Raw genomic sequence first — 26,225 nt, 5'->3', positions numbered from 1 at the left:
TGTTAAAATTCAATTTTATGTAGTTTCCAACAACAGTCAACTCAAGGTATTATATGACCTAAAGTGAATGCCCTACAGTACCAGAGAGAGACCCCATAATTGCTTTAGTGAAAGGTTTGGTGATGATGTGGAGGACAAATTTCTTTTGACCTGGAAGACACAGCGAGCAGAACAAGGCTCAGGGCGGGGCCTGGTCGGGGGCACAGAGAGACCACAAACAAGAAATAGGAAAAAAAAATTAAAACTCTGGAGGAAAATGGAGAAAAAGGTTAATGACAGGCATGTGGTGGATTTTAACCTGATTTCTAGGTTTAAAGGGAGCCAATGAAGAGAAGTTTAAAATGTCAGGCCCATTTCTTAACCACTCAGGCTCTTAGATCATGGGGACGACCTGAGTGGGATAAAGACACAAGAGTGCTTTCTGCTGTTGTGTAAGAGCATTAATTACCAAATGTTAAAACAAACAAAAAAAAGCTTTACCTTAAGAAATGTATATCTGTATGAAGCACTGAAGTAAAATAGCCTCTTTTTTTTTGCTCTAACAGCGCCCTCGAGTGGACACTTTTCCCCTTAAGTTCATGTGCTCTTGCCCCTTCACTGATCCATTCTCCGGGTTTTAGTCCATCTTGTTCTTTCCATGTTTATAAACAGAGGCTAGAGATAAAAAAAAAAAAAAAACTGAGGCGGGCAAACCAGCTACAGTGCAAACACTAAATGTTCTTAAGGTTGGATTGGAGGACTACATGACGCTGGAAATAGCTGAAATCCGCGCCATTACATCACAACTATAGAACCATATCACTTGATTAGACTAAAATGGGATTTAGCCCAAATGTACAATAATATATACTTTGTGTTTTAGAAGCTTTAATATGAGAATTGCATCGTTTTCATTTATTTATATTAGACAGTACGTGCAGTCTTTTGGGCACTAACCGTAACCAGAATCCAGGAAAGACGTGAAAGTGAAAGAGAATGATCAGTTATGAATAAGAGCTAGATTTTAATCTCAAGAGACCATCCTAGAAAGTCTGTGATGAAACTGAACACAACCACCAGTTTCCTTTTGTGACCACATGAACCATGTCCGTTCAGAGGGCCCCAGGTGTGGCGTTCACTGCCATTTTCGTTTAAAATCATTGCTGAGTTTTGTTTCGGGCTATGCTGTCTAAAATGTTTATTTTAGCCGTTTTGTGCAACTGCAGTGCAGTTTGTTTCCATTGCATTTGTTTTTGTTTTTATTTTCAACTTGGTTTTAAATACACTGTTTAAAAAAAATCTAAGAAACAACACTGCACTGTGTTCAAATATACTACATAAATAAATGATATGCATGATGATAGCAGTTTGTAAGGATTGTTTCATAATGTATTGTTTCAGAAGTCTCTTCTGTAACACAATTATTTAATAAAAGGGTTTATTTTTAAAATGCATAATTATGTCACTTCTTAGCAAATCTGTTTGAATTTCTGTCTCATGTGGAACCATGCCTCTCTAAAGAGAGACAACACGTTTTTCACCTCTAAATATTTGCTAATTTTCTAATGATTACTTTCCCTAAACTATTAATCCAATTTTGACATAATCAAGCTCTTAACTGTAAAACCATGACTTTGCATTTGACCTTTCTTGAAATGGAAAATCCGTAATGCTGTATAGTAGTTGGTTGCAATGTTTTTAAAGCACAATAAAATATCCTGTAAGTAATGTTTTTCATTCACTTTGACAGTATGAAGTTGAAAGTACTGTGCCTCATTTCACTATAACCTTTGGAGCGGTGCCCTAAATTGGTAAATAATTAACCTATTTGGTTGTGGAGACAGACACATTTCTGTGTATGGATGCCAAGTGATGAAACTAATATATTTACATGTTTCATTGTTTGGGGCACCAAATGAGATCCGTGTTTCATTTTGGTCAGTGTTTATACAAATAGAGATAAAACAGGCATAAATAATAAACAGGCCTAAAACAAAGGTAAGATTACAAAAACGGTAATGGAAAAAAAACCCACAGCCTAATAAACCAATAAAAATCGTGTTTTTTTAAAAAAAAAAGTGAAATGAAAACACAGTTTTAGACTACAGGGCTAGACTAGAAACTAAAGAATGGGGAACAAAGCAAAGAAATCACACAAATTACTTTCAGTTTCAAGTGCAAAATGTTTTTTTCCTTCTTTTTTTAAACTTTGGGCATTTCGGAATCGTTAAATACAAGGAAATCGTTATTTAGTGCATTTCACAGAGGGTTGAACCAAAAAGATCAATGCGTAGCACTAAACAGATCTTTTAGCACATGTTTGAACCGTCACATGATGTCGGATTAAATATTTCTCACTGAAACCTTTAGTGAAAAGGTGAAAGTGATATTACTTTAAGGTACGCCAACATAGTGTGTGCTGTCGCTTTTCAGTTGCTGTGTGACAGTCAAGTGAGCTTATGACGACGTGTCCCTGAACGCAGCACCAGTCCGGTTCCCGGAGACTCCGCTCCTGTTCTTCCACTGAGCCGGACTCCATGTTGTTCGTCAGCCACGGAGTGAACAAGTTCCCTGGCTGAAAACTCTCACGTTGCAACTCTGTGTGTGCGAGAAGTTAAGTGTGTGCGCGTGCGAGTGTGTTGACCCTCCAAAAGAAGATGGCAGACTACCGGGATGACACCGGGGCTCGAGCCCTGCTAGCTTTACAGTCGGCTCCTTGCAGCCCGGTGCGCGTCGCGGTGACCTCGCACACCTTTCACCAGCCCTCGTTCGCCCTTCTGGGTCCTCCGGTGATGGATGCCCGCACAGACGCCGGGATTCTTCCCGTGCGGCTCGCTTCTACTCCTCCGCAGGCCCTGGCCAGGCTCGAGGGCCGGGACTTTGAGTATGTCATGCGCCAAAGGACGGTCACCATAGGCCGGAACTCTTCTCACGGCTCCGTGGACATCAACATGGGTCACTCGAGTTTCATTTCCCGACGGCACCTGCAGATCACCTACGACGAGGCGAGTGGCTTTTCCCTCCGGTGCCTGGGCAAGAACGGTGTATTCGTGGACGGGGTCTTCCAGCGAAGAGGGGCGCCACCACTGCCGCTACCCAGAGAGTGAGTGCGGTCAGCTAAGCCTAGCCGCTGCAGTCAGGCTTCCCGTGATAACACGGTGGCTGGACGTCGCAGGGCTTCTCACACTAAAGTTTATTTTATGCATTAACAGTGGAGGTCTAGCGGTTACTTCAAACAATAAAACGACTCAATTGTAAACCCACGTTAGCCTCACGAATAGATTTCTGAACACTGACGGGGAGAACATTAATACAAAACGACCTCCACGATGACAGGGCCAAACGGGACACCTATCCTGTCCGGGGTACAAAGTTTGTCACGACACCCCTACCAGAGCGGCTTGGTGTTGCATAGTAATGGCAGCCTAGGTCTGGACAGTAAAGGTGGAACACGATAAGTTGTCAGGTCTCCAGTGTAACTCACAGCGATGTTATGTTGTCATATTCAATTAATATTCAGTTTGCCCGGATGTTCTTAGTGGACCCCTTCAGCTTTGCCTTCAACCCGCTGAATGAGTGAATCAGTCTAGCTAGTTTTAGCCGTTAGCAAACCTAGCTGCATTTCCCCGGCCTGCTGACAAGCATAAGCAGTTAGTAAATTATTATTTTTTCTTTCGAAGTGCTGCAACTGGTTGGTGTTTTTGCATAAGTACGGCGTGTTATATTGTCTTTGAAATAACTTTTTAAAGTAATCTAATTTTCAAAATAAACGAATCAGCACACCTTGTAGCTTCTGAGTGATTATGCTCGCTACTAGCTCTCAGACTATTGGCCGACGTGTCACGTAAACATTAATGTAAACAAACGCATCCCAGACATGTCATCTCACGGTTCTTCGAGGAAGACGGGAGTTTTTTGGTAAATGTTGAAACTTGAAACACGTTTTTCCTCTTTTTTTGTTGTATATCTCGGGTACAGTGGAATGTAGCTTTTTTTTTTCCACTGCGGTTGCAGAGCTGTCGCGTTTACACACGTTGCTTTCACTGGTTTGTTTAGTACAGTTGCAAGCTTACAAACGGAAATCTTCGGTTTTGTGTATGTGTCAATCATAGGGTGGAGGCAGTATGAGTGTGTTTGGGTGGGGGGTGTCTTTGTCTTCTCTGATTGGCTCGAAACACTGTTTGGGGGTGTGTCGGTTATTGAACCGGAAGTGCAGACTGGGGCGATATCCTCGCTGCAGGCGCACATGACGAAGTAAACACTGACTTGCGAGCCAAGGCCACAGACATGTTTGCTTGGTTTGCTTTGGCCCTGGAGGGTTTTCTCGAGATTACAGAGCTAGCGAAACTGCGCCGAGTTAAAATATGAAAGACAACAATTTCTCTGCATTGTCATGATTTGCAAATTAATTTCATTATGATACTGCTGAGCAAAAAGACATTTAATTTAAAATAAAAAAAAGACTGAGCTAGATTAAGTGCAGATCTAAACAAACGATAGTGGCTTATTAGAATTAATTTTCTCAAAGGAAGAAAAATTAAACTATTAGCAAAAAAGTCCTTCAAATTCTGCTCTAAAATTCAGTTTACCCTTATATAAGACAGAAGCAGCAACAAACACTTTAATGTAAGAAGCTTGAGCAAACAAATGCTGTGCAACTTTCCCTAAAAAGTGACTAAAATGATTGGTTAGATTAAAAAAGTAAATTTAATTTTGCTTTCGTTTTGTGTTTTATCAGCTACATATTGCCACTCGTGTATAGTAATTTATCAATTTATACAGGACTGTGCAAAAGTCTTGAGCACCCTTCATTTGTTTATGTTTTCCAATGAAAATGGTAAATGGGGGCTGAGAATTATTGAAACCTGCAAACATACATGGAAATAAATCATATGAGGCTGTTTTTGCCTCATATGATTTATTTCCATGTATGTTTGCAGGTTTCAATAATTGGAAACTCTGTTTTTGAGTTTGTGCAATTTTAACAACTTGAAAAGTCATGATATGACCACCTTTATTCTTAAACAGTCTGTTTTCTAAGGCAGTTTTCTTCTGATTTCTTTAAGTAGTCTTCAGGAATATTTCTCCAGGCTTCTTACATGACATTCAAAGCTTTTCCTTAGATTTTGGCTTTGTTTTATTACATTCTCTGTCGATATGCTCCCACACTGCTTCATTAATATTAAGGTTCAGCTCTGGGGAGGCCAGTCCATGACTGAGTGTTTCATTGTGCGCAATGAAACACTGCATTAGCATGTGTTTGAGATCATTGCCATGCTGAAAAATGAAGCCACTGTCAATCAGATGCTTTCCAGATGGTATTGCATGGTGGATCAAAATCTGATGGTTCTTTTCTGTGTTCATAGTTCCATAATTTCAAACAAGATCTCTAACACTGTTGTCAAACCATGACAGAGCCTTCACCATGCTGTAGACATTAAATGCTGTATCTCCCTCCTGACCTCCTCCATGCACGCTGATTGAACCTCAAATTTCAAATTTGATTTCATCACTTCGTAAGACCTGTTGCCTCTGATTTGTTTTTAGAAGTCTAGTTCTTCTGTAATTTGGCAATCCTCACCCTTTTCTCCCAGTTTTGCCTTTTTTAAAGAATGCCTTCTTGATATCCACCCTTCCACTGAGACCACTTCTAATGAGGCTTCAGTGAACAGTAGATGCATCAACTGTGCATCACTGAGATCCTGCAAATTTTTCTTCCTATTTTTACATTTTTTTTAACGACACGGCTTTCAAATACTGCTTTCTGCTGCAGATAGATCTTTGGGGATCACCTAGTTTTTGAAAAAATATTCTATATCCAGACAAACTTTGTTATCTTTGGCACTTTTCATACATTCAGCTAAAGAAATTAGAACAAATCATGTTTTGTTTTTTTTGCAACATGCTGCTAGTGACAAAGAAGAATGCCAGCTGCCGTTAAACCCCGAAGAAGAAGGAACTGTCTCAGAATTCATAGCGCGACACATCGCGGCCCTGCTCAGTTTCCAACAATGGCGGCAGCTAGTTAGTTTTAACCTCCTAGGACCTGGCGTCCACATATGTGGACATCACATTTTGGGTTATTTAGACCAAAATACTCAATTTTGCTCCACAAGGGCCTGATATCCACTCACGAGGACGTTGTACTGCCACTGTTCTATCAAAATTTTAAATGAATATCCTCATATGTGGCTCTCATTTTTCTTAGAGACAAAAATAAGGTAAAAATAAAATCTGGTGATTCTTTGTTTTTACATTCGTCCGGCCCCAATATGCCCAAATATCAAAGAGAAATTAAAAATGCATGCCGTGGGAGAGTTCGGGGTGTGTTCACACCGAACGCGATGGACGCGAATGGAGCGTGAGCTTTACATGTAAAGTCAATGGAAAAGCGCGATGACACGCGATTGCGGGTCCCGAGAAAATTCGGAAGCAGATTTGCGTCGCCAAAACGCGTGAAACCTGCGTCAGTGTAGCGCGTCTGGCGCACGAATAAAACCACGCGCGTGAGTTTTTGTGTTGCATTTTGTGCATACGCGCGTTTCACGTCTACCGCTCGAGTTGGAAAAATCTGAACTCCAGCGTCAAATCGTGCCGCGACAACCAATCAGGAGCCTGGTGACGTGGCTGTTACCTAGGTCAAAGGGGCAGATCCAGCTAAAGCCCTTCATACTTCAATGGAGGGGAAGGCTAATCAATGCGGTAGCAAACAACCCGGAGCTGTACGACACCAGCTGCTTTCTGTACCGAGACAGGAATATAAAGGACCGAGCTTGGAGGAAGATATGTGAAGAGATCGGGCAACCTGGTAAGTTCATTCATTTCTCTTAAGTTTTCTCTAAAGTTTTTGTTGACCTGGGGAAGCCGCACAAAAGCTAGAAAGCCACTGCTATTTTCCCACTGACGTACAAATACCGTTCTGCTTTTATGCATGTTGTCATTTAGGAATATATTTTATTGTTTATTAATAAACAGCACACAGTGGTCCCGCTCATCTGTCACTGCTTCGCTTTTTCGCTGATTTTTTTATTGCACAGTACAGCATTGCATTCTGCAGCCTGATTGACAAATCTGCTCCGTGTCGTGTCTCCTGCGCTTGCCAAATTTATCACCTTTGGTTTTGATAACCATCACGTCCAATAGAAAAAACAGCACAAAAACACCCATAACTATGACCCTCATTCGGAAATAGACACCTGCACCGCGAGGGGAAAAAGGCGCACGAAAGTGGCGGGCAGATGAAGACAAACCGCGGCATAATAATACTTTTACGTTTTGCAATCTACAAAGGTTTGCACTTTGAGAATCAATTGTGAGAACTGTGACCAATGTTCATGTGTGTGGGGAAAACGGTGTATAAAGTGCGTGGCCAGGGGCTAGTTATTCTGAGAACCCCTGCTGCAATAAATGAGGGACCACTGTCTACTCTATGATTATTATATTCAACCTGTTAACATTTAATACTGTATTGATAGAACTGATTCTGCAGCAGAGCATCCGCAGTTGCTTCTCCTGGCTCCCCAGTCCCTGAGCTCCTGCACCACAATTGTAGCATCAGATGTACAGCAAGCACTGATAGCTTTTTACTCGGTGGGATTGCCTTGTGATCACCTTTACTAAATGTCTACAACCAATCTGAATATATCCTGTTTGGTTTTTGAAATTAAAATCTAGTAGCAGTCTCCTCATTTCTTTGTTTTGTGCTGTTTTACAGGCCCACAGAGGAGGACAGCTCCAAGGCAGATGAGGGACGGGTCCCAGGACGGTCCATCGGCGGTGGAGCTGGCCATCCTGGAGTCCCTGAAGAGGCCACACCAGTCTCCAATGGAGCATTTCCTCCTCAGCCTTGTTCCTGCTCTGGAGAGCAGCTGGTCGTTTTTATTCCTGTCTCTCTGTAAATACTTACATTAAACATAAATATATAAAATATATTTCTGTGTGAGAATTTTAATATTATTTCAAATAAATTTTTATAATGACTAATGTCTCAGTTCTACTACACAGCAAACGTTGGCACACGACTTGACACATGTAGAATTTATTTCATATTATACTAATGACAAAATATACTAATACAGTGGGATGCAAAAGTTTGGGCAACATTGTTAATAGCCATCATTTTCCTGTATAAATCGTTGTTACAATAAAAAATGTCAGTTAAATACATCATATAGGAGAGACACACAGTGATATTTGAGAAGTGAAAAGAAGTTCACTGGATTTACAGAAAGTGTGCAATAATTGTTTAATCAAGCAGGTGCATAAATTTGGGCACCACAAAAAAGAAATGGAATAAATATTTAGTGTATATCAATGTGTGTGTGTCTCCTATGATATATGGGGTGCCTTTGTTTGGATGTGGTTCCCATCCAGAGCTCCACAGCACAGAGGGAAGTTCCAGCGCTCCTGGAATCCCTCTGTGATGGACCGCCAGTCTTCAGTTCAAGGCACAGCAATGAAATCGTCCACTAGACAGTCCCAGATGGCCGTCGCTACCTGGGGGGTGATCTGGCTCACCGTGAACACACCAACTCGAAAACTGAACGCGATGGTTCTGAAGGAGTCCCCGGTGGCAAGGAACCTGGACAAAATTGTTTAAAATGAGTATAATGTGTCCTGCAGTTACAAAATACATTATTCAAATTCCCAAATTACAAAACATAAATCTTACATAAAACATTTTGTAATTATAAGGATAATTACATGATATATATATATTAGATATAATCTAAAACAGTCTGCGGTGATTATATACAAATATTCAACTATCCCAGAATTAAACCAGGTCTAAATAAAAAGGAGTGAGTATCACTACAAAGGTTAACTCAGTGGTCCTAATGCTACAGTTTGATATCAGCAAACACCGAGCGCATACATTGATATGACACCACAGCCATGCTATCATTGCAAACACTGATAACAGCATAAATCGAATTAAATAATAAAGGACTACCGTATTAAATACTTTTGCTAACCTCAGGCAGACGGACAGGCGCTCTGCAGGTGGGATTGAGTGCCTGTAATTGGTGTCTAGGCGGGCGATTCTGGGACCGATGCGGGAAAGCAGGTCCTCAAACTGGGCGAGGGGAAGACGGTGATATCGCTGGAATCGGCCGTCATCCAGGCGCAGCTCCTGGAGCAAATGGTGAAACTCACCAAACTGCTCACGCCTCTGGAGGACCTGATGGACCCAGGTACGGCGAGGACGTCTTTTACGCCGCTGCTCTGCTCTCCACAGTACATAGAGAAGGGAGACTCTCTCTTCAAGCGCTAGCTCGATAGCTGCCATCTTGCAAAGATACCGTCTGGCACAACTTCCTCCCACATTCCTGGTTCACGCGCGATGGATTTTTCTTGGACACACGTTGAGGCGCGAATGTGCGCGCGTCAAATTAGGGGCGTTTGGGGCGTTTTTGTTCGCGTCCATTGCGTTCGGTGTGAACACACCGTTAGGAGGTTAATATTACTCTTATTATTCTTTCTGGGTCACAAAATAAACGTTTAACATATTTTCAGACGGGAATGTTGCTGTGTAAACTTCAAATATCTGCTCAGTTTATCAAGACACCACATATTTTTAAAAGCGCTTCGCGTTTTCAGAGACGGCTGTTACCCACTAGCTCGATAGCTAGCCGTGGTTCAAGGCTCACTAGAGCCCGTGAGAACACCGGACTCCCGGCAAATTGTTTTCAAACCCACCGCCATCTTTCGCTACTCAGGTTAAACACGATATATAAGTCACTTGGATAACTTAAAAATGTTATTGTTTTCAGTATTTTATTTGTTCCTGAGTAAATCGGTTTGGCTGAGATTAAAGTTATAGTTTTTACACAGCTGAATAAACGTCAAGCAGACAGCTGATTATCAGAAGTGTGAGATGCTCAAGAATATACTCCAGTGTCCCGTTATATTTTAGATAGCAAGGAGCAGACGGCTGCGTTTATTAAACTTCTCCGAAACAATCTGCAAATTTCATTTAAATTCAATAAACTATCATCTTGTCTTTATTTTTAGTTAGCACATACCTTAAACACTTAAAGCTGTAAGCTAATGATAGTTCTATAATCGCAAAAATAATAATTGTTTGTGGCAGCCCTAATTGATGGCTTAGCAAGCTGTGTCGTGTTTTCGGTGTCATGAAAGTGGCTCTCTTTTTACCTGGTTAAATCACCGTGGTTACCGATGTTAAGCATATAACATGGTCAGGAGCAGGTTATGTTCTGAGTTTCTGTTAAAAAATGTCTGGAAGTGCCATGTTTTCACTGATTCTCTCATTTACAGCATGTTTTAAATCCAATACTCTGAAAATGTGTGTTACATGTCCAAATTGTTAAGCTGTACCTACTAAAACCAGTGACTGTAACACAAACAGTGCATTTCACAGGAATGCATGTATTTATTTGGTGAAGCAGAAAAAGTATAAATGTTGTTGTACTTGATTCTAATCTGCTGCCAAGTCTCTTTTACACCACTGGAATTGGAACATAGAACACACACCAGATATATAAAAGTAATATCACTTTGATTTGTGACAAACTAAATTCCCACGTCTCCATTGTTACGCTGTGGCACAGTAAGCTAACGTTTAAATGGCTCCAGTTTAAAGTTTCAGAGCTCCGATATGCAGCCGTCACCTTAAAAATAATGTGCACTGAGAGCGCACTCAGTGATAAAATAATTCCTTGGTTTATTTTAATGCTATGTGTGATAAATTCAAAGATTAACAATTTTCTGCACCATTAAGTTTTTGTCTTATTTGTAGTGTTTTTATGGTCTTTATAGATTTTTAATCACCATTTTCTCTTCCGTTTTCCCTGGAGTAGGCAGCATTCAGAGCGATCATTTTTTGTGTGTGGAAGAAGTCACGTGACCTGTGAAATGCACCTTATTTTTTTTATTATTATTATTTTTTCTTCTTCTTCTTTCACATGAGCAGCATGCAGAGTCTGAAGCGGAAAGCTTCTCTTAACAGAGAAAGTTAATAAGTTGTGGTAACAATTACTCAATCTTGGGGTTTAGGTTTTGTCGAGTCTGCTAACACAATGAAAGAAGCCCGGTTATGTTGAACTTCCTTTGTAGGGTTTTTTTTGTTTTTTGTTTTGCTTGAATGTTAAGTGGCTTATTAGACAAACCCAACAAGGTGAGATACACGGACTGTATGGAAAATGAAGGAAAAAGCTCGACAGTTTAGCTGACCATCGGCCTTTCGCTGCATGGCTTCTCCAGCTCTCTCTCCCCACCTTCCTCTCCATCTTCATTTCACAGAGACTTAAACACATAAGAAAATATTTAACCTGCAATTCTAAATAGGTAAAAATCAGAAGTTAAATCAAGATAAAATTTATAATAGATTGCATTTTGAACAGATCTAAGTGCTTGCTAAAGTTATACCAAATAGACATTAAGCCTTGGTTGCTAATTAACCAAATATACATATATGTGTATGTGTATAGGAGGCAACGTAAAATTTTCAAATCAAAGCAATGGTTGCATTTACTGAAAAACTCTGTTAAGTTAAAATCTCAGTGACCTTGACTTCAAGGTCAGAGGTCAACCTTTCTGAAAATCAGAGAATTTTCACATTTATAACACAGGTATGTCTACTCGGAGGCTGAAGGGTAGCACAGTATTTATAAAGAATATCAAACAACAATTAGTTGATGCTTAAAGCCTGTTTATTTAATTAATATCCAGTTTATTTCCAAATTGTATTGAATTTATTTGTGTTAACATGGTGTTTTAGGTCTGATTGAAGGACTGATGTAATGGTAAGGTGTCTGTTGCTCCGCGTTGAATATTGGTAAGAACTTGACACAAAAATAAATTTAGTGTAGCATTAGTAAATCTTTAATTCCAGAGATCATGAAAATCGATTAAATGGATCAAACATAGAACTTTTAAATAATTCCAATCTCATCAGAATGTAGGCGTCAGAATGTATTTGAATATAATGTTTCCTGTTTTATATCCATGTGTGCATCAGTTGATGGATTGGGGTGGCTGTAGCTCAGGTGGCAGAGCAGGTCAGAAGGTCGGTGGTTCGATCCCAGGCTGCCTCCTGGCTGCATGCCAAATATCCTTGGGCAAGATACTAACCCCATGTTTGCCTACTGGTGGTGGTCAGAGGGCCCGGTGGCGCCAGTGTCCGGCAGCCTCGCCTCTGTCAGTGCGCCTGTGGCTACAATGTAGCTTGCCATCACCAGTGTGTGAATGTGTGTGTGAATGGGTGAATGACTGAATGTAGTGTGAAGCGCTTTGGGGTCCTTAGGGACTAGAAAAGCGCTATACAAATGCAGGCCAAATGCAGGCCATTGACTGCAATGTCAGTCATCTATTCTTTGGGACACATTTCCATATACCATTCCAATGATTTATCCCAATGTCACATCTCATAATCAGTTTGTCAGCCTCCAATTAAGTCTCTGTGACAAGAAGCACAGAGTGCAGACAGGGGCACCAATCATGCTCTGTGGTCAGCATCACTTGAAATGTGCAATAAAATCTATAGATTTATAATTTGGTGATATCTGCCATGTATTGACTTTTATCTTGAAAAATTACTGTATTGTTGCTGCAAGCTGGGACTGATTGGTCGCAATTATTTTGGTCAGCATTGAGATCAAGATTATTTAACATAATTACTCGCAGACTTTAGAAAAAACATGATGTATTAAACAGTTTTGTTGAAAAAAAGCACAAACTTGCTTTATTTATTATGCAGATTTATTTGAACACAACATTTGTTTGCCACAGCTTGGCTATAAAGTGCACAGCAGGGCTGGCGAGGAAAATTTGATATTGCAATATTTTTTGGTTGTATCACGATACATGATATATATCATGGTAAGTTTAACTAACCTTCAAACCATTTTCAACCATATAGTACCTAAAATTGTACTTGTGTACTTATTCAAAGCGACCATTCAGTGTTGACTTGAATACAAAAAATTAAAAATTAATGGAAATGTTTTATTTTAACCATTTTTTAAACCATCAGTTGCACACACTGTTTTCACAAATGACAAAACTATGACCGTAAGTCTCTTTCTGTGGTCAACATTAGACCTTTAACAAACAAAAGATCATAGCAACAAAAAAGGAGCTCAAGCACTAATTCATGAGACAACAAAAACATAACTAAAACTAAATAGGTGCTTTTTTTAAAAAAATTTTTATTGCTTTTAACATAAAATTGTACAAGACTTCCTCAAATTATAGAAACAAAAGTCTAGAAGGTGACTATGGAAAAACGGATGACCAAGAACAGTCACAGGTATCACAGCTGGTTTATTTAACTTTTTCTTTGGTCTGTGGGGAGATGTTCACATGCAGAGTTTAAAACTGTCTTAATTTTGCAGTGGAATAAATTCGTGGTACTGCTACGACAATAGTTGGCATGTTTTGCAAATTACAGAATTTTGTTCCTTCCTGTGAAATCCGAACAGCAGCGAAGTGTCTTTTCTCTCGCTCATCTGAAACTCGCACTGTCACCATATTTTTTTCTCCATCTGGTGAAATATAAACACCTATGCTCAGCTCAGTGTGCCGGGTAGGAAATTGTGCGCATTGGCAGCGTGTGGGATTAAAAAAACTTGAGTGAATTGCATGCAGACAGCACAGTTATTTGCATGGCAACTTATACTCGATGGTTATGATAAAGCCACTTTAACCATCGTATGTGGAAAACCTCGCGATACATCGAGTATATTCGATATATCGCCCACCCCTAGTGCACAGTCCTGTTTCAGACAGTAGCCATGTTCCCCATTTTCCTCCATATCTTACATTTGTTTAGCTCCTTAATAAGTCCTAAATTAGCTAGCTGGAGTAATGCATCCACACAGTAGACTACTACTGCTGCTGCTTAAGAAGCTAACTCTTGGTCCAGTTTAACTACTCAAGCTTGTTCCAGGTTTTCTGTTTACTTTAGTGAAATCGAGTCGAACTGTCCTGTGAGTTTTTTCTCTCTGCCTGTCTGACATTGAGCTGAAGGCCAGAAGAAAGATGTTTTTCTTTTTTTTCCTTTTGTTTGCTGAATGCGTCTTTTCTACCTCAGCTGTCAAAAGCTGTAGCTTCTGCAGGGCTGCCGCAGGGCCTCGTGCTATCTGTGCCCGGGCACCTGGTGCTGGAGGATGGAGCACTATAGGCCAAAACAGCTGTGAGCAGTGTTTTCAAGAATCCAGTGACAGCTGCCGGTTTTCAGGAAGAACGCTTCATCTTTTTCTCTCTCTCTTCATGTAATTTTTTTTCTCTTTATCAGACTGGTGTGTCTGGAACATCTTTCAACACTCTGATCCTTTGTGGATATTTCCTTTCTTTTGTAGAATTAACGGGGCTTCAGTATCTTTGCCGTGAGATCAGAAAGGGTGCAGTAAAGACACGACCCTGCTGCCAGAGTCAGTTGGGAGGAAATTGAAACAACCAGTCACCAATCATTAAGTTTCCATTGTAAAACATTTACCAAATCCCTCACACATGTAATTAGCTTTGTTTAGGCTTGAACTAACGTGGACCTGTGACTGATCCTCGCTTTTTATTGAGGAGGTTGTTCAGACCTGTTTAAAAGCAGAATAGAAAAGGAGGTGCAGGCCTGGGGAGCTTTGTCGAGGTTTTTATCCACAAGAGGTGGTGTGATATTGTTTGAAATGTAAACAAACCCCTGTAGTTACGTGGGAAGTGCAGTCTCATTATGATTTATTATTAAGGGAGATCTGCACGGGTGTTTGTGTTTTGCTGTAAAACGTGTAATGATGTCGAGTTTGAATGTTTATTCTTGCCCTTGGAGATGTTGGTTGACAAAACAATGTCACCACCTGTCATTTAGCTGTTTTTTTTCTTCTTCTCAAATTCAGTCATATCTCACCATCTCCCCCTGCAATAACAGTTACTTAGTTGCACAGGAAATGTTTAAATTGTCATTGACGAGAAGGTTTAAACACAACTCTGAAGTGCTGATCTGTTAATGTTTTAATGCTTTACTGTTTGGTTGAACCAACATGACATCATCTCTCTTTTTTGCTTTGTTTTCTCTCCGTCCTGTGGCCCTCCCCTTCCCTGCTGCTCTTTAGGTGCATGTTTCGTTTTCCCAGCACGGCGATCAAGATCCAGTTCATGTCACTCCTGGAGGTTGAGGAGCACCGGGAGAGGGAGCAGCAGTCTCCCGCTCGCTCGCTTCTGCCCCAAATTTCTCCTCTTAAAATCAGCATTCCCACGGCGCAGCAGCACGAAGAGCACATGAGGGCGTTTGGCTCTCCGCTGCCCTCACCCACAGGCACCATCAGGTAAGCCACCAGACACACAATCACGTGGACGCTGATCAATTCAAGCAGCGTTCATAAATGCAAAGTAGGCCGTCCGGATTTGCAGTTAAAGCAGGAGGATGTTTTTCTTTGGAAGGAATTCTTGCCAAACTAGTTCAATGCGCCTTTTCATTCAATCCCCAATAATTAAGAAAACATTTATTTTCCAATAAGTATTGATTAGTATTAGAGGTACTTTTAGCTGCTCCCTTATTTCCCAAACGATCACTATAGCACACGCTTTGATTTGGCTCGTGTTTTATGGTGGATTCTCTAAAATTAGCTGAACACCTCTGAGATGCAGAGTTTGTGTCTCCTCCTGGTGTCGGTGTGTAACGTGAATGTGTTAACAACCATGTTTCTTATAGTTAAATCAAACTAAAAGCGAGATGTGGGGATAAAATAGTTAACTAAAACAAAAAGAAAAAATCGACTTGGAAGCGGAAACAATTTTATGAACTTGGAAATCTAACGAAACTTCAGTGAAAGAGAAATATACAGGATGTATCCTCAGTTTCACTTTTTTGATAGTTTGGTCAAATTTGATCAAAACATACCTTTAGAGTTTGGATATCTCAATAAGACTGATTTACTTGCATTAACCGGATAATAAAACTTGTATTATCTGGTTAATTATTAAAGCTTGTACTGTAGTGGAAGAGGTCGCGTAAGTACGCAGACAGTACTTGTATAAAAAGAAACAGGAGACAGTAACCAAAAAGAATAAAAAAGAAATGAGTAAATTAAATACAAACCCTTTTTAAAAAATCTTTTTTTCGGTGTCTTATTTATGTAAATGGGTATCAGTGAGAGAGGAGGATCTGTTGGAGGAGTTTTAAAACAAAGCTGGGTGTACAATGAAAGTTCTCAGATGAGCTGTTAGTTTCTTTTTTGTGAAACAAAAGTGTAGTGTCTTGTGCGCTGCTGACATGCACTCTAGCTGAAGATGTGCTTGTATCTGCACTCAGAGAGAGAAAGCTTGAGTTTCATAGGCTGTGAAGGCACATGTTTAAAAGAAATCTGTGCTCTGTAAATATACACGTCATGTGTGAGTGTTCGACGGAGCTGTGCGTGCCCTCTGGTGGTCTCTCTCTGCCTTTGCATCATGCATCCCCACCAATGTCAGCGCGCGTGCTTGCCTTATATGGGATGGCTGCCGCTTCGAGGCCTGCGATTGGCTATCGAGGGCAGATTGTTTTGCTTGTGGGCCGTTTTCCCGTCCATTAGTGGTTTCCTTTTCCGAGCCCCCTGCCCCTCCAACTCAACCCTCAGCTCCTGTTCTCTCGCACGTGGAAACACTACAGACACACTACAGACACTAAAGACGCTCGCTCAAACATTTCTGCGCCGCTCTCACCGTGGCCTTTTTCGGGCACATAGTCGGGCCAGCCTTCCTGGTACATACACACCGCTGTGTATGGCGGAAGAGTATTGTGTCAAAGCACGTGGTCCCTCTTACAGGGTGCTAAGAGTGACTTTTCCTGCTTGGCAACTTAAATGCACAGCGTAAAATTGCACTCTCCTTTCTCTGCCAGCATGCACTCTTGTAATGCAGGGCCTCGTGCACGTGGCCCGCGGGGGGATGGTTGTTTTAAGAGTGTCCGGGGGAAAGCAAAGATGACCCTTGCTCCCCCGTGGAGGCACAAATAACAAAGTCCTAGCAGACTGACGGATACAGATTTCAGTATTTTTTGTACTTCCGAAAAGTACAAAAATATGTTTGTGTTAGTCCGTATTCATTTTTCAGCTCTGAGTTTATGAAAACAGAGCTTGCAGCCTAGTTCCTCCAGCCACAAACTAAAAACACACTCCCCCCCCCCCCCCCCCCCCCCCCCCCCCCCCCCCCGTCTGTATCCGTGGCTCTTTGTTGCTAGAGGCAAATCAAAGCTTACTGACTCTCCCAGAAACCATTGTTTACTTTACTAACAGAAGCAGGTGTGTACTGTATGAGAAGTTGCTGGGATTTCCTTGTGCTCTCTGTCTCTCTTTCACAACAGCAGCAGATAAAGCCGAGTTAATAATTAATGTATTTATGGTCATTGTTGTGTGTTTCTGTTTTTTTTTTTCCTTTTTCAGATCTAGTTCTTGTGTGTAAGGAAAAGCCTTTTATGACTCAACCAGTATAAGATCTGAAGGCTGATACTGATACCAATATTTGGTGATTTAAGAAATCTGATATATCGGCCAATATTTTTTCTTTCTTTCTGACACATGACATTTAATCTTATTTTCTCAACATTTGTCATGTGTAATTATTTCTGAGTCTTTACTAACACATATATTTACATGACTTGAAAAATAAACTTGTTTCATTGTCACAACAAAGAGTAGATTATTTGTTTGCGCCCGAATGAGCTGGTTGTTTGCAGCTTTTCCAAACACGTTGCCCTCTGGTTTAAAAACTGGACCACATCAGCATGCTCGAAGGGTATTTCTTCCATCTCCTCTTTACTTTTTCATTTCTGTTTATTAGCCATTATAAATGTCAGTATGGATATATAGGAAAATAACTATTACTGGACTTTAATTTAATTAATAATATATTAATAATTAATTTTGTAAACACTACATTTGTAAATCATTTGAGGCGAGGGTTGACAATGAAACAGTTGCTTTAAGTTTTACTGGGAACCACATGAAGTGGCCAAGGACATCATTTCATGACAGTTAGTTCACGCCTCTCTTTTGTGTGTTTTGCTTTACTCTGAGGTGTGGATTCTTATTCTTTTGTGTTTTTCCAGTCCTATTCAAATTTCATAGAAATGGTAAATAACGAACAAAATTTAAAAATGCTTATCTTACAAATGTTAAGTGCAAAATATAAATGAAGATTAGAAATGCTTCAACAGGCCTTCACGCTGTACAGTTTAGTTACTCCTCACTATTACATCGTGTAGTCTTCATTTTGCACTCTGACATAATTATGGTTTTAAGGATTTACTAATAAAATCTTGAAATGACTGAACTGTCAGATTTTTGCTGTCTACACACACACACCTGCTGGAAATGACCGGTGTATGAGCTTGACACCAGTGTTGGTCAAGTTACTTGAAAATAGTAATTAGTTACTAATTACTGATTACTTCTCCAAGAAAGTAATCCCATTACTTTACTGATTACTTATTTTCAAAAGTAATTAGTTACTTTATTACGTAGTTACTTGTAATAAAACGACATTGTTTGTTTTTTTTAACAGTTTTTCCTTTATACATATAAACAAAAGGAGAAGAGAAGGATTACAGATGATTTTTACATTTGGGGTCATTAACACTTGAGGCTGTAAAATGTTTAAAAAGAAAAAAGTGGGGGAGGTGAAATAAAGAAAAAAATATATAAGTAAAATATTTCCCCGGATATAATAGTCCCTGCAAAATAATCCCATTCATTCCCACCCAGGTCACTGCCCTAGACCTGTACACTGTATTTCCACACCTGACATGAGGGAGTTGCACACAGACAAAAGTGAATGCACCTGAAAAATTCTTATAGATTTTGAAATGCTTTGAAATTTGAAAAATTAAAAAAAAATTGAAAGAATTTTGGAGTGAATGTCTTATTTTTTCCAGTTTTAGACATGACATGAGGTCGTATAACCACTGTTTGTGAGTGGGAGGGGCCAACAGGGAACAGAATGATAGCGCCTGTCTTTTAGAGGCCAGTAGAAGCACCTCATTCCCACTGATGCCAAACAGAGCAAGAAAGGGGCCTCATCACACTGATAATCCTGGACATGGAAAACCTCTGTCCAGAACTGAACAAGACTGGGACAAGACCAGTACATGTAGATCATTTGTCACTTTTTTACTTTTAAAAACATGATACACAACCCGAACAGGTAATAAAACTGTAGACCTTTCAGCCCAGTTCAGTTTTTTCTGAATAAACCATCATATAAAATTGAATCAAATGAAAAAGTCTCTTTTAAAAATTTGTTTAATCAGTTTTAATCTTTTAACTTTATGCACATTACATCAAGCAAAAATGTAATTATATGCAAGAAATGTGTTTAAAATTTTTAAACCTATTTTCTGCATATTCCATCATATAAAATAAAATAAAATAATATGTTGTGTTTTCACTCATTCTTTTAAATAGATGCAAGTAAAACACAGCAAACATTTAACTAAATCAGAGATTCAGCAGCACTAAGTCCTGTTGCTCTTTAATCAATTTTCACCTGTTTAGCAGGAGTGGGGCAGGTGGAGGTTTGCCCGGTGCCACAGTGGCCATGTCAGTGGGAAGATGTGGGGTTTCTCTGTGAATTTCACATTCCCGTGGCAGCGTCCTTGGTGCTTGCTTAGATTTGAAGTTTAATTTTTCACGGTAGAAAGAAGTTTTCTTCCCACGCAGAGTTACGCTGCACGGTTGTACTCTGTCCCGCACTCCATATTATCCACTGTTGATCTACACACATCTGTTGCTACCACGGACGTCGCACGCTCGCACGTCATAGTCATGAGACACTCTCACAAACAAAATCACGGTTTGGTAATGCAGCATGCTTACGGGAAAGTAACAGCAATCTAATTACCTTTTTGCAATAGTAATCCCTTTGTAATCCCGTGTTCTTGGAGAAGTTAATGTAATTATCAGGTAAAATCTGGCTTGTCTTGTCTGTGTGCTGAGTTACAGTTGTTAATGTGACTGTAAGCCTGTGAAACAAGTATTGTACTGACTGCAAGATTAAGCCTCTCATCTTATGTGGGTCATTTTTCATGTAGCCATAAACCATAGTGGTAACCCTTTCCTCTATTTCTCTCTCTTTCCCAGTGTTCCCAACTCCTGTCCAGCTAGTCCACGCGGGGCGGGGTCATCGGGGTATCGCTACGGACGCAACATCACCTCCGACCTCCAGTTAGCAGCCGAATATGCTGCCAAGGCTGTTTCTGAGCAGAGGCGAAGTATTGCTGAGCAGAGAAGTGGGGGGAGTGAGCAGCGAGCGGAGTCAGCTGGTGGTGACAGTCCCCGGGTAAACATCCAGGCCTGATTGCTTCTAAGAAATCGACTGTTAATGTTTAACCTTAGAAAAAAAGCTGAGTGTGTCATTATGAATGCATGTTTATTTAGACTCGTGTCTATCTTTTTTGGGCCAGGATGAGTCCAAGCCACCTTATTCCTATGCACAGCTGATTGTCCAGGCCATCTCCTCGGCCCAAGACAAGCAGCTGACTCTCAGTGGCATCTACGCATACATCACCAAACACTACCCCTACTACCGCACTGCAGACAAGGGCTGGCAGGTACAGTAGTCTTGTCTAGAAATACAACTTTTACCCGAGTAAGCTGGGAAGAAACTTTCTCTTCTTTCAAACTGATGCTTCTGTTTCCAGTGACAAAACGTTTTTCCTTTTTCAAGAACTCAATCAGACACAATCTGTCTCTGAACCGCTACTTCCTGAAAGTGGCCCGCTCTCAGGACGAGCCGGGGAAAGGAAGCTTTTGGCGTCTGGATTCTGCCTCCGAGGCCAAGCTGGTGGAGCAGGCCTTCAGGAAGAGACGGCAAAGAGGGGTGGCCTGCTTTAGGACCCCGTTTGGACCCCTGTCATCAAGGTGGGCTTTGCAGTGGGTCATCCGTGGCCTTCAAGTTGCACACACAGACACGCACAATGATTCAGTTAACCCTCTCTCCCTTCTCTCTGCTTCTGCTCCTTGCGATCATTTGATTGGACAGAACAAAGTAAGTGTGGTTCTGAGGTTTGCCTGAATGAGTAGAGGGTGCTGACAGTGAGGAGCTCTGCATGTCTTACTAAAAGTCTGTTGGTTAGTTATTTGATTTCTCTGCTTTTTCTGTATTTTGTTATTTAGGAGTGCTCCAGCATCCCCGACCCACCAGGGGCTTCTTTCTCCTCCTTCAAGCGGGCTGCAGACTCCCGAGTGTCTGAGCAGGGAGGGCTCGCCTATCCCCCACGACCACCACGAACAGCTGGCTAACAAACTGGCATCTGTACCTGAGTACAGGTATTCTCAGAGCGCCCCAGGTAAGCGTGCAAACAAAATCTCTTTCAAAGATCCGCAGATGACAAGCTTGCTAAAACGCATCAAGTAAATTGTGTCTGCCTCTGCGTAGGCTCCCCAGTCAGTGCTCAGCCTGTCATCATGGCCACTCCCCATCACCCTACAGCGCTGTCCTCGGGCTCGGGGAAAGCCCTTGCTTTGCTTCCAGGTGGCGGTGGCCAAGTCCAGCCCATCCATGTGTTCCAAAGCTCCTCTCAGCCCTCTGTCACCATGGTGCGGGTGGTTACCAGCGTTCCTCCAAATGGGTACAGCGCTGTTGGAGGAGTAGAGGGCAACAGTGATCTCAGAGGTACGGCCGTTTGGGGGGGGTGGGAGAGAATCTATTTTTGAAATGCTTTTTCTGCGTGATGCAATCCTTTGTAATGTGATACACAGGAAAGTGTATTCAAGTCTTTAAAGCTGTTGTGGCCTTGTTCACATCCTTAACGCCCCCTTGTTTTTACCGTCCAGTGCTGGGAATACTGGGCTATTCCTCAGTCACACCTTTACTGTTCAGCTTCACTGCACAAATCAGCAACGCAAGATATTTCTTGTAGCGCGTATAGCTGACAGTAGCCAAATCTCTGAGTTTCGCGACCTTAATTTCCATTTGCTGTAGAATCAGACACGTTTATCACTCTCCCTGAAGAGATGAGGTTTGTTTGGTGTAAATCCATGTGAAATTGTGTTTTGTTGCTCATTATGTCATGTTTTTAAGATCTGCATTTTCAGGACAGCATCCAACTGGTGCATACTGTGAACTGATATTTAAGAAATTATGCTAAATTCTGACAAATGTTTGATTACTGCAAAATCTGGCTGGATTGTTGACGGGTTCCCATGTTTGAATCGTACGCTTTGTCCTCAGAAGCCCAGCTGACCAGAGAGCGAGTGATCCAGACTGTGGAGAGTGCGGTGCAGGCCGGGGAAGCACGTAATCTGACCCCAGGTTTACATCAACTTCCCGTTCGCCCCATTACCCAGAATGGCAAACACACCACTGCTGCTGTTGTCACAGCAACCAGCCTTGCTAATGCATCTGGTAAGACTCTTTTTTTGGATGGTATTTTTTGTCCTTTAAACACAATAAGGTTTCATTATATTCAAGAAAAAGGCCGACCTCTTTACAGCACACAGCTGGGGGTTTGAGGCTCAGTGCGGGTCATCTACTAATCAGCAGTCAGTAGTTTGATCCCCGGCTTTTCCAGCATACATGTTGAAGTGTCTTAAAGCAAGATATTGAACCGCTCACCACCTTATCTAATATGCATGCACATGTTAGATAAGGCACTTGGGCTAGAAAGTTCTGTGTGACATGACCAGTAAAACGTGTTTTGAGTAGAGATGGCACGATACCACTTTTTTATGTCCGATACCGATACCGATATCATAAATTTGGATATCTGCCGATACCGATATGAATCCGATATAGTGTTTTTTAATCAACAAAACTGTTTTTTAAAATATCTTGCTGCATTTTGCAAGTCTGCAAGTTCATACTCAAGTTTAAAACAACAACTACACTAAAGCTATTCTGTTATACCTGTATACAAAAAAAATATTTCATAGTTCAGCAATACTGATCAATCTAATAAACTTAAACCTACACCATCCTCCCTATTCTGGTATTTTAAAGAGTACTTAGCGTAAATATTAAGCAACCTAACTAATAGGGTTCCAACTCCCAGCAACAACAAAAATAAATAAATAAAAAAATAGGGAACCACCCCCCACCCTCCACCTCATGATGCTTAATCGACGTAATCAACCTTAATTTGATGCAGTGTGAAAAAAAAATGCACAGAAATCAATTATTTTTCAAGAAATATTAAATAGATTCAACATCTTTCTTCAACAAAATTGCAGACTGCACAGATGGTACCTTCCCAAAGGAAAAAGTACTATAGCTTACTAGGGTATATATATTAGACTTAATAGTCACTATATACAGTAATTGACTTCTATTCATTTTACATCAAATTAAAACTTTGGGTGTCAGATAATTATTTATTAAAAGCTCGACATTTTAAATGAGAATAAGAAAGAAAAGTATGTCTTTGTGCCCCCTTTTCCCAGTTAATGCCCTATCGGCCCCCCTGGCTAAACTTTGCTAGATCCGCCCCTGCACAGTTACCAGCCGTCAGCTGTAGAAAAAGATCCTCGAGTAGAAAGTAATATTAAATAAATTGTAACAACAGCTTATCAAGGTTAAACGTGCTGCTGTTGTTCAGCCGCTGGTTTGCTCTTTCTGGCGCAAAGTGGACCAAAAACAAACAAGAGACACGGACACGACAGAAAAGCCGATCAGCTGATCATTTAAGCAGTTTCACGATTGAAGTAGCAGCCGGAGAGCGAGAGGCAGTCGCTCGTTAAGCTTAACGCAGGAATGCTTTACAAACATTCAGAGGTGGACTTACACACTTGCTTTACTTCTCTCGGGATAACTTTGTCGGAGATGAAATGCCGGGTTGCTAGCGAAGCTCCAAATGCTATCCAGACCACAGGTCCCGCATGCCACAGCCGCTCTATCACGTGATGCATACTGCTCCGACTGCTAACGTTCTGAGGTGAGTTACGGCGTGTTGCAAGTTTTGTGAGGTGCTTTCGTGATATTTAATGGATCGGATTACATTTTTTATTTTTCTCCGATATCCGATCCAGTAATTTAGGTCAGTATCGGACCGATACCGATACGTAATATCGGATCGGTCCATCTCTAGTTTTGAGTGCTCAGCTAGAGTAGAAACCAGTTCATTTACCATTTCACAAATGCACAAAACGATCCTTTGCTTATTTTCTTGTTTCGTGTTTTGTCCTGTTCAGGTCTGAGTAGTCCTCTGCAGATTTTGGCTGCTCAGGCCTCTAGCTCCCCTCCGGTGTTGGTGAGCAGACAGCCCAGTGCAGAAACTTTAGCTGGACAACCAGGCGAGCCCCAGGCCAAGCGGCCAAAGATGGAGGACGATGGCGGCCCCGAATCTGCTCAGCATCAAGCCACACCCGGTCAGCAGCCTGTCATTGTTGCCATGGCATCGCAAACCCATGACGCTAGGCAGTAAAACTCAGGGCCTTGCACCAGATACCCAGTGGACAGCCTCTCTATCGCCCCCTTAACGCGTCGCCTTTTATACTTATTTGATACGACTGTAGCCGACAGGCGGTCTCTCAGAAGGGAATTAATTCATAAGAACACACACTTCGGTCAAAAGTAGAGGAAACCTTTGGAATTTGTGCTGAAATTTAAAAAAAGAAGTTTTAGAATTACAATTTTTAAAAATGTAATCCATCATTCACTGACAATACACAGATTTAAGGTTATTAATTATAATAAAATCATTTCAGCACTACTCTTACTACGTGAATGTTGGATATTATCGCAGATACATTACTTATCACTCTCAGGCCAAAGAACTCACCTCTCCTGCGCTTCTCATTAGAGTCGCTGCCTGACGTAAAACCAGGGAACGTGAGATCCGAACGGCCCCGCGACCACAGAAAGGGCCGTCAGCATTAAGAGTCGACGAATCGCGTCGTTTCGTACAGTCGTGGGCAGAAGGCTAGAGAGGACTCAGCTGCATACACCCACACTAGGTTGTTAAGGCCCAGGAGACTTTAAGAATATGATTGTACTCTTCATGAGGCTCTTCTCCAAGGATAAAGCGAGACAGAAGGCATCAAACGAGCGGTCTCAGACGAGAAAAGGCAGACGTTCATTTTAAAGAGCAGAATGTGAGACGTCTCTCTTCTTGCCTTTGCTTTAAAAGAAAAAAACAAACAAACAAAAAGCAAAAAAAGAGAAAGGTATGTTGTTTTTGGAGAACAGATACGAGGAAATTCAGGTTATGACAAACCAGCAGTTTGCAGTTTTTGCTTCACTTCAGTCCAGTGCGGTTTATCGGCGCGAGGCTTCTCTGATTGAGGAAGATCGCAGCATCTGGACGGGAGAGAAGGAGCGAACCGGGCAACTATATGGAGTTGATTGAAGTGGAGCTAACCTAATGTAGACAAACTGATTGTTTTAAATTTTTTTGTTTCAGTAGCGGTAAAAAAAAAAAGCAAACGGAGCAGCCTGGGCGTACTTTTTTTTTGGATCGTCTTAGCACAGAGAAGCATTATTGTAATAATCCTTTAAAAGCCTTAAATATTTCTACATTTTTGTTCTTTTATTTTAACCTTTAGACGGCTTTACTGTTTTAGAGTAATTTAGTGCTTTAACAGCTGACGATCGGCGACACTACAGCGGTGACAGTTGCGCTGCATTGGTAGATTCGTTTCAGGTTTTTTGGGGGTTTTTTGTCAGGGGAAGGGCGGGACCAACACATGACCACAAATTTCAACAGTTCTTTTTTTTTCCACTCTGTTTGGTACTTCTGCCACCTACTGTTCTCGGCTCACACACTGTTGCTTTTTCTTGTTTCCTTAAATTCATTTTACAGTTTTGTTCTTCTTCTTTTGCCCAGTCTACCTCTCCTCACCAAGCACTCTCTCATCTTCGCAGCCTCCAAAGAGGAGTCAAGCTGTCGGCGATTCCTGCCACAATTAGATTTTTCTATAACACTTCCCTCTCCTCCACTCTTTGCTCAATCCTCACATTCTCACTCTCTTTAGATTTTTTTTCTCCACTCAAATTCCCTCACACAGGCCTCGTTTATAGCTGGGAATCAGGCATTCAGTGATTGTTGTTGCACATTATTAGAAAAAAATTAATACATTTTTAAAAAAAGTTGCGTAATGATTGTATGCTGCTCTATCTGCTAAATGACAAAGTTCTTCAAAGGTATTTTTTCTTATTTTGGAAAGAGAGAAAAAATATTTTGCTATATGTATAAAAAAAAAACAGCAGTCATCAATACGTAAACATTCTGGAAATAGAAAAGTATATGTATTTTTAAATGTTCCTGTTTTTGTGATTTGTTCAAATGTGTAGCACAAATTAAAGTTCCTCATTGACTTAAA

General features: G+C 41.0%; 1 protein-coding gene across 2 annotated transcripts; it reads left to right on the top strand.

Annotated features, from left to right (window-relative positions):
* The first annotated feature begins 2,419 nt into the window (after nucleotides 1-2,419).
* On the top strand, nucleotides 2,420-26,225 carry foxk1 (forkhead box K1). Of its 2 annotated transcripts, none has more exons than XM_085458832.1 (9): nucleotides 2,420-3,082; nucleotides 15,048-15,260; nucleotides 20,049-20,247; nucleotides 20,372-20,518; nucleotides 20,635-20,828; nucleotides 21,084-21,256; nucleotides 21,346-21,582; nucleotides 22,144-22,314; nucleotides 24,096-26,225. In XM_085458832.1, exons 1-9 carry the CDS (start codon nucleotides 2,637-2,639, stop codon nucleotides 24,326-24,328), a joined length of 2,013 nt encoding a protein of 670 aa, XP_085314958.1. In that variant the 5' UTR covers nucleotides 2,420-2,636; the 3' UTR covers nucleotides 24,329-26,225. The 2 variants fall into 2 exon arrangements, with proteins under 2 accessions (XP_085314958.1, XP_085314957.1); XM_085458831.1 differs by having other exon boundaries at nucleotides 2,421-3,082; nucleotides 22,141-22,314.

This window comes from Copadichromis virginalis, linkage group LG6 (assembly GCF_057382275.1).
Source record: "Copadichromis virginalis isolate Kocher_CV1m ecotype Utaka linkage group LG6, C_Virginalis_male_GT1.1, whole genome shotgun sequence".
In the NCBI taxonomy this organism is placed as follows: domain Eukaryota; kingdom Metazoa; phylum Chordata; class Actinopteri; order Cichliformes; family Cichlidae; genus Copadichromis; species Copadichromis virginalis.
Note: the sequence above shows the minus strand (reverse complement) of the source record. Positions and strands in the feature narration are given on the sequence as shown.

Excerpts from the sequence above, each read along its gene's own strand:
- foxk1 (XM_085458831.1), top strand. The coding sequence starts at position 2,637 with ATGGCAGACTACCGGGATGACACCGGGGCTCGAGCCCTGCTAGCTTTA. Across the intron at positions 20,248-20,371 it reads CTGGTGGTGACAGTCCCCGG|GATGAGTCCAAGCCACCTTA; the intron begins GTAAACATCCAG and ends TTTTTGGGCCAG. Across the intron at positions 20,829-21,083 it reads TTTGGACCCCTGTCATCAAG|GAGTGCTCCAGCATCCCCGA; the intron begins GTGGGCTTTGCA and ends TTTGTTATTTAG.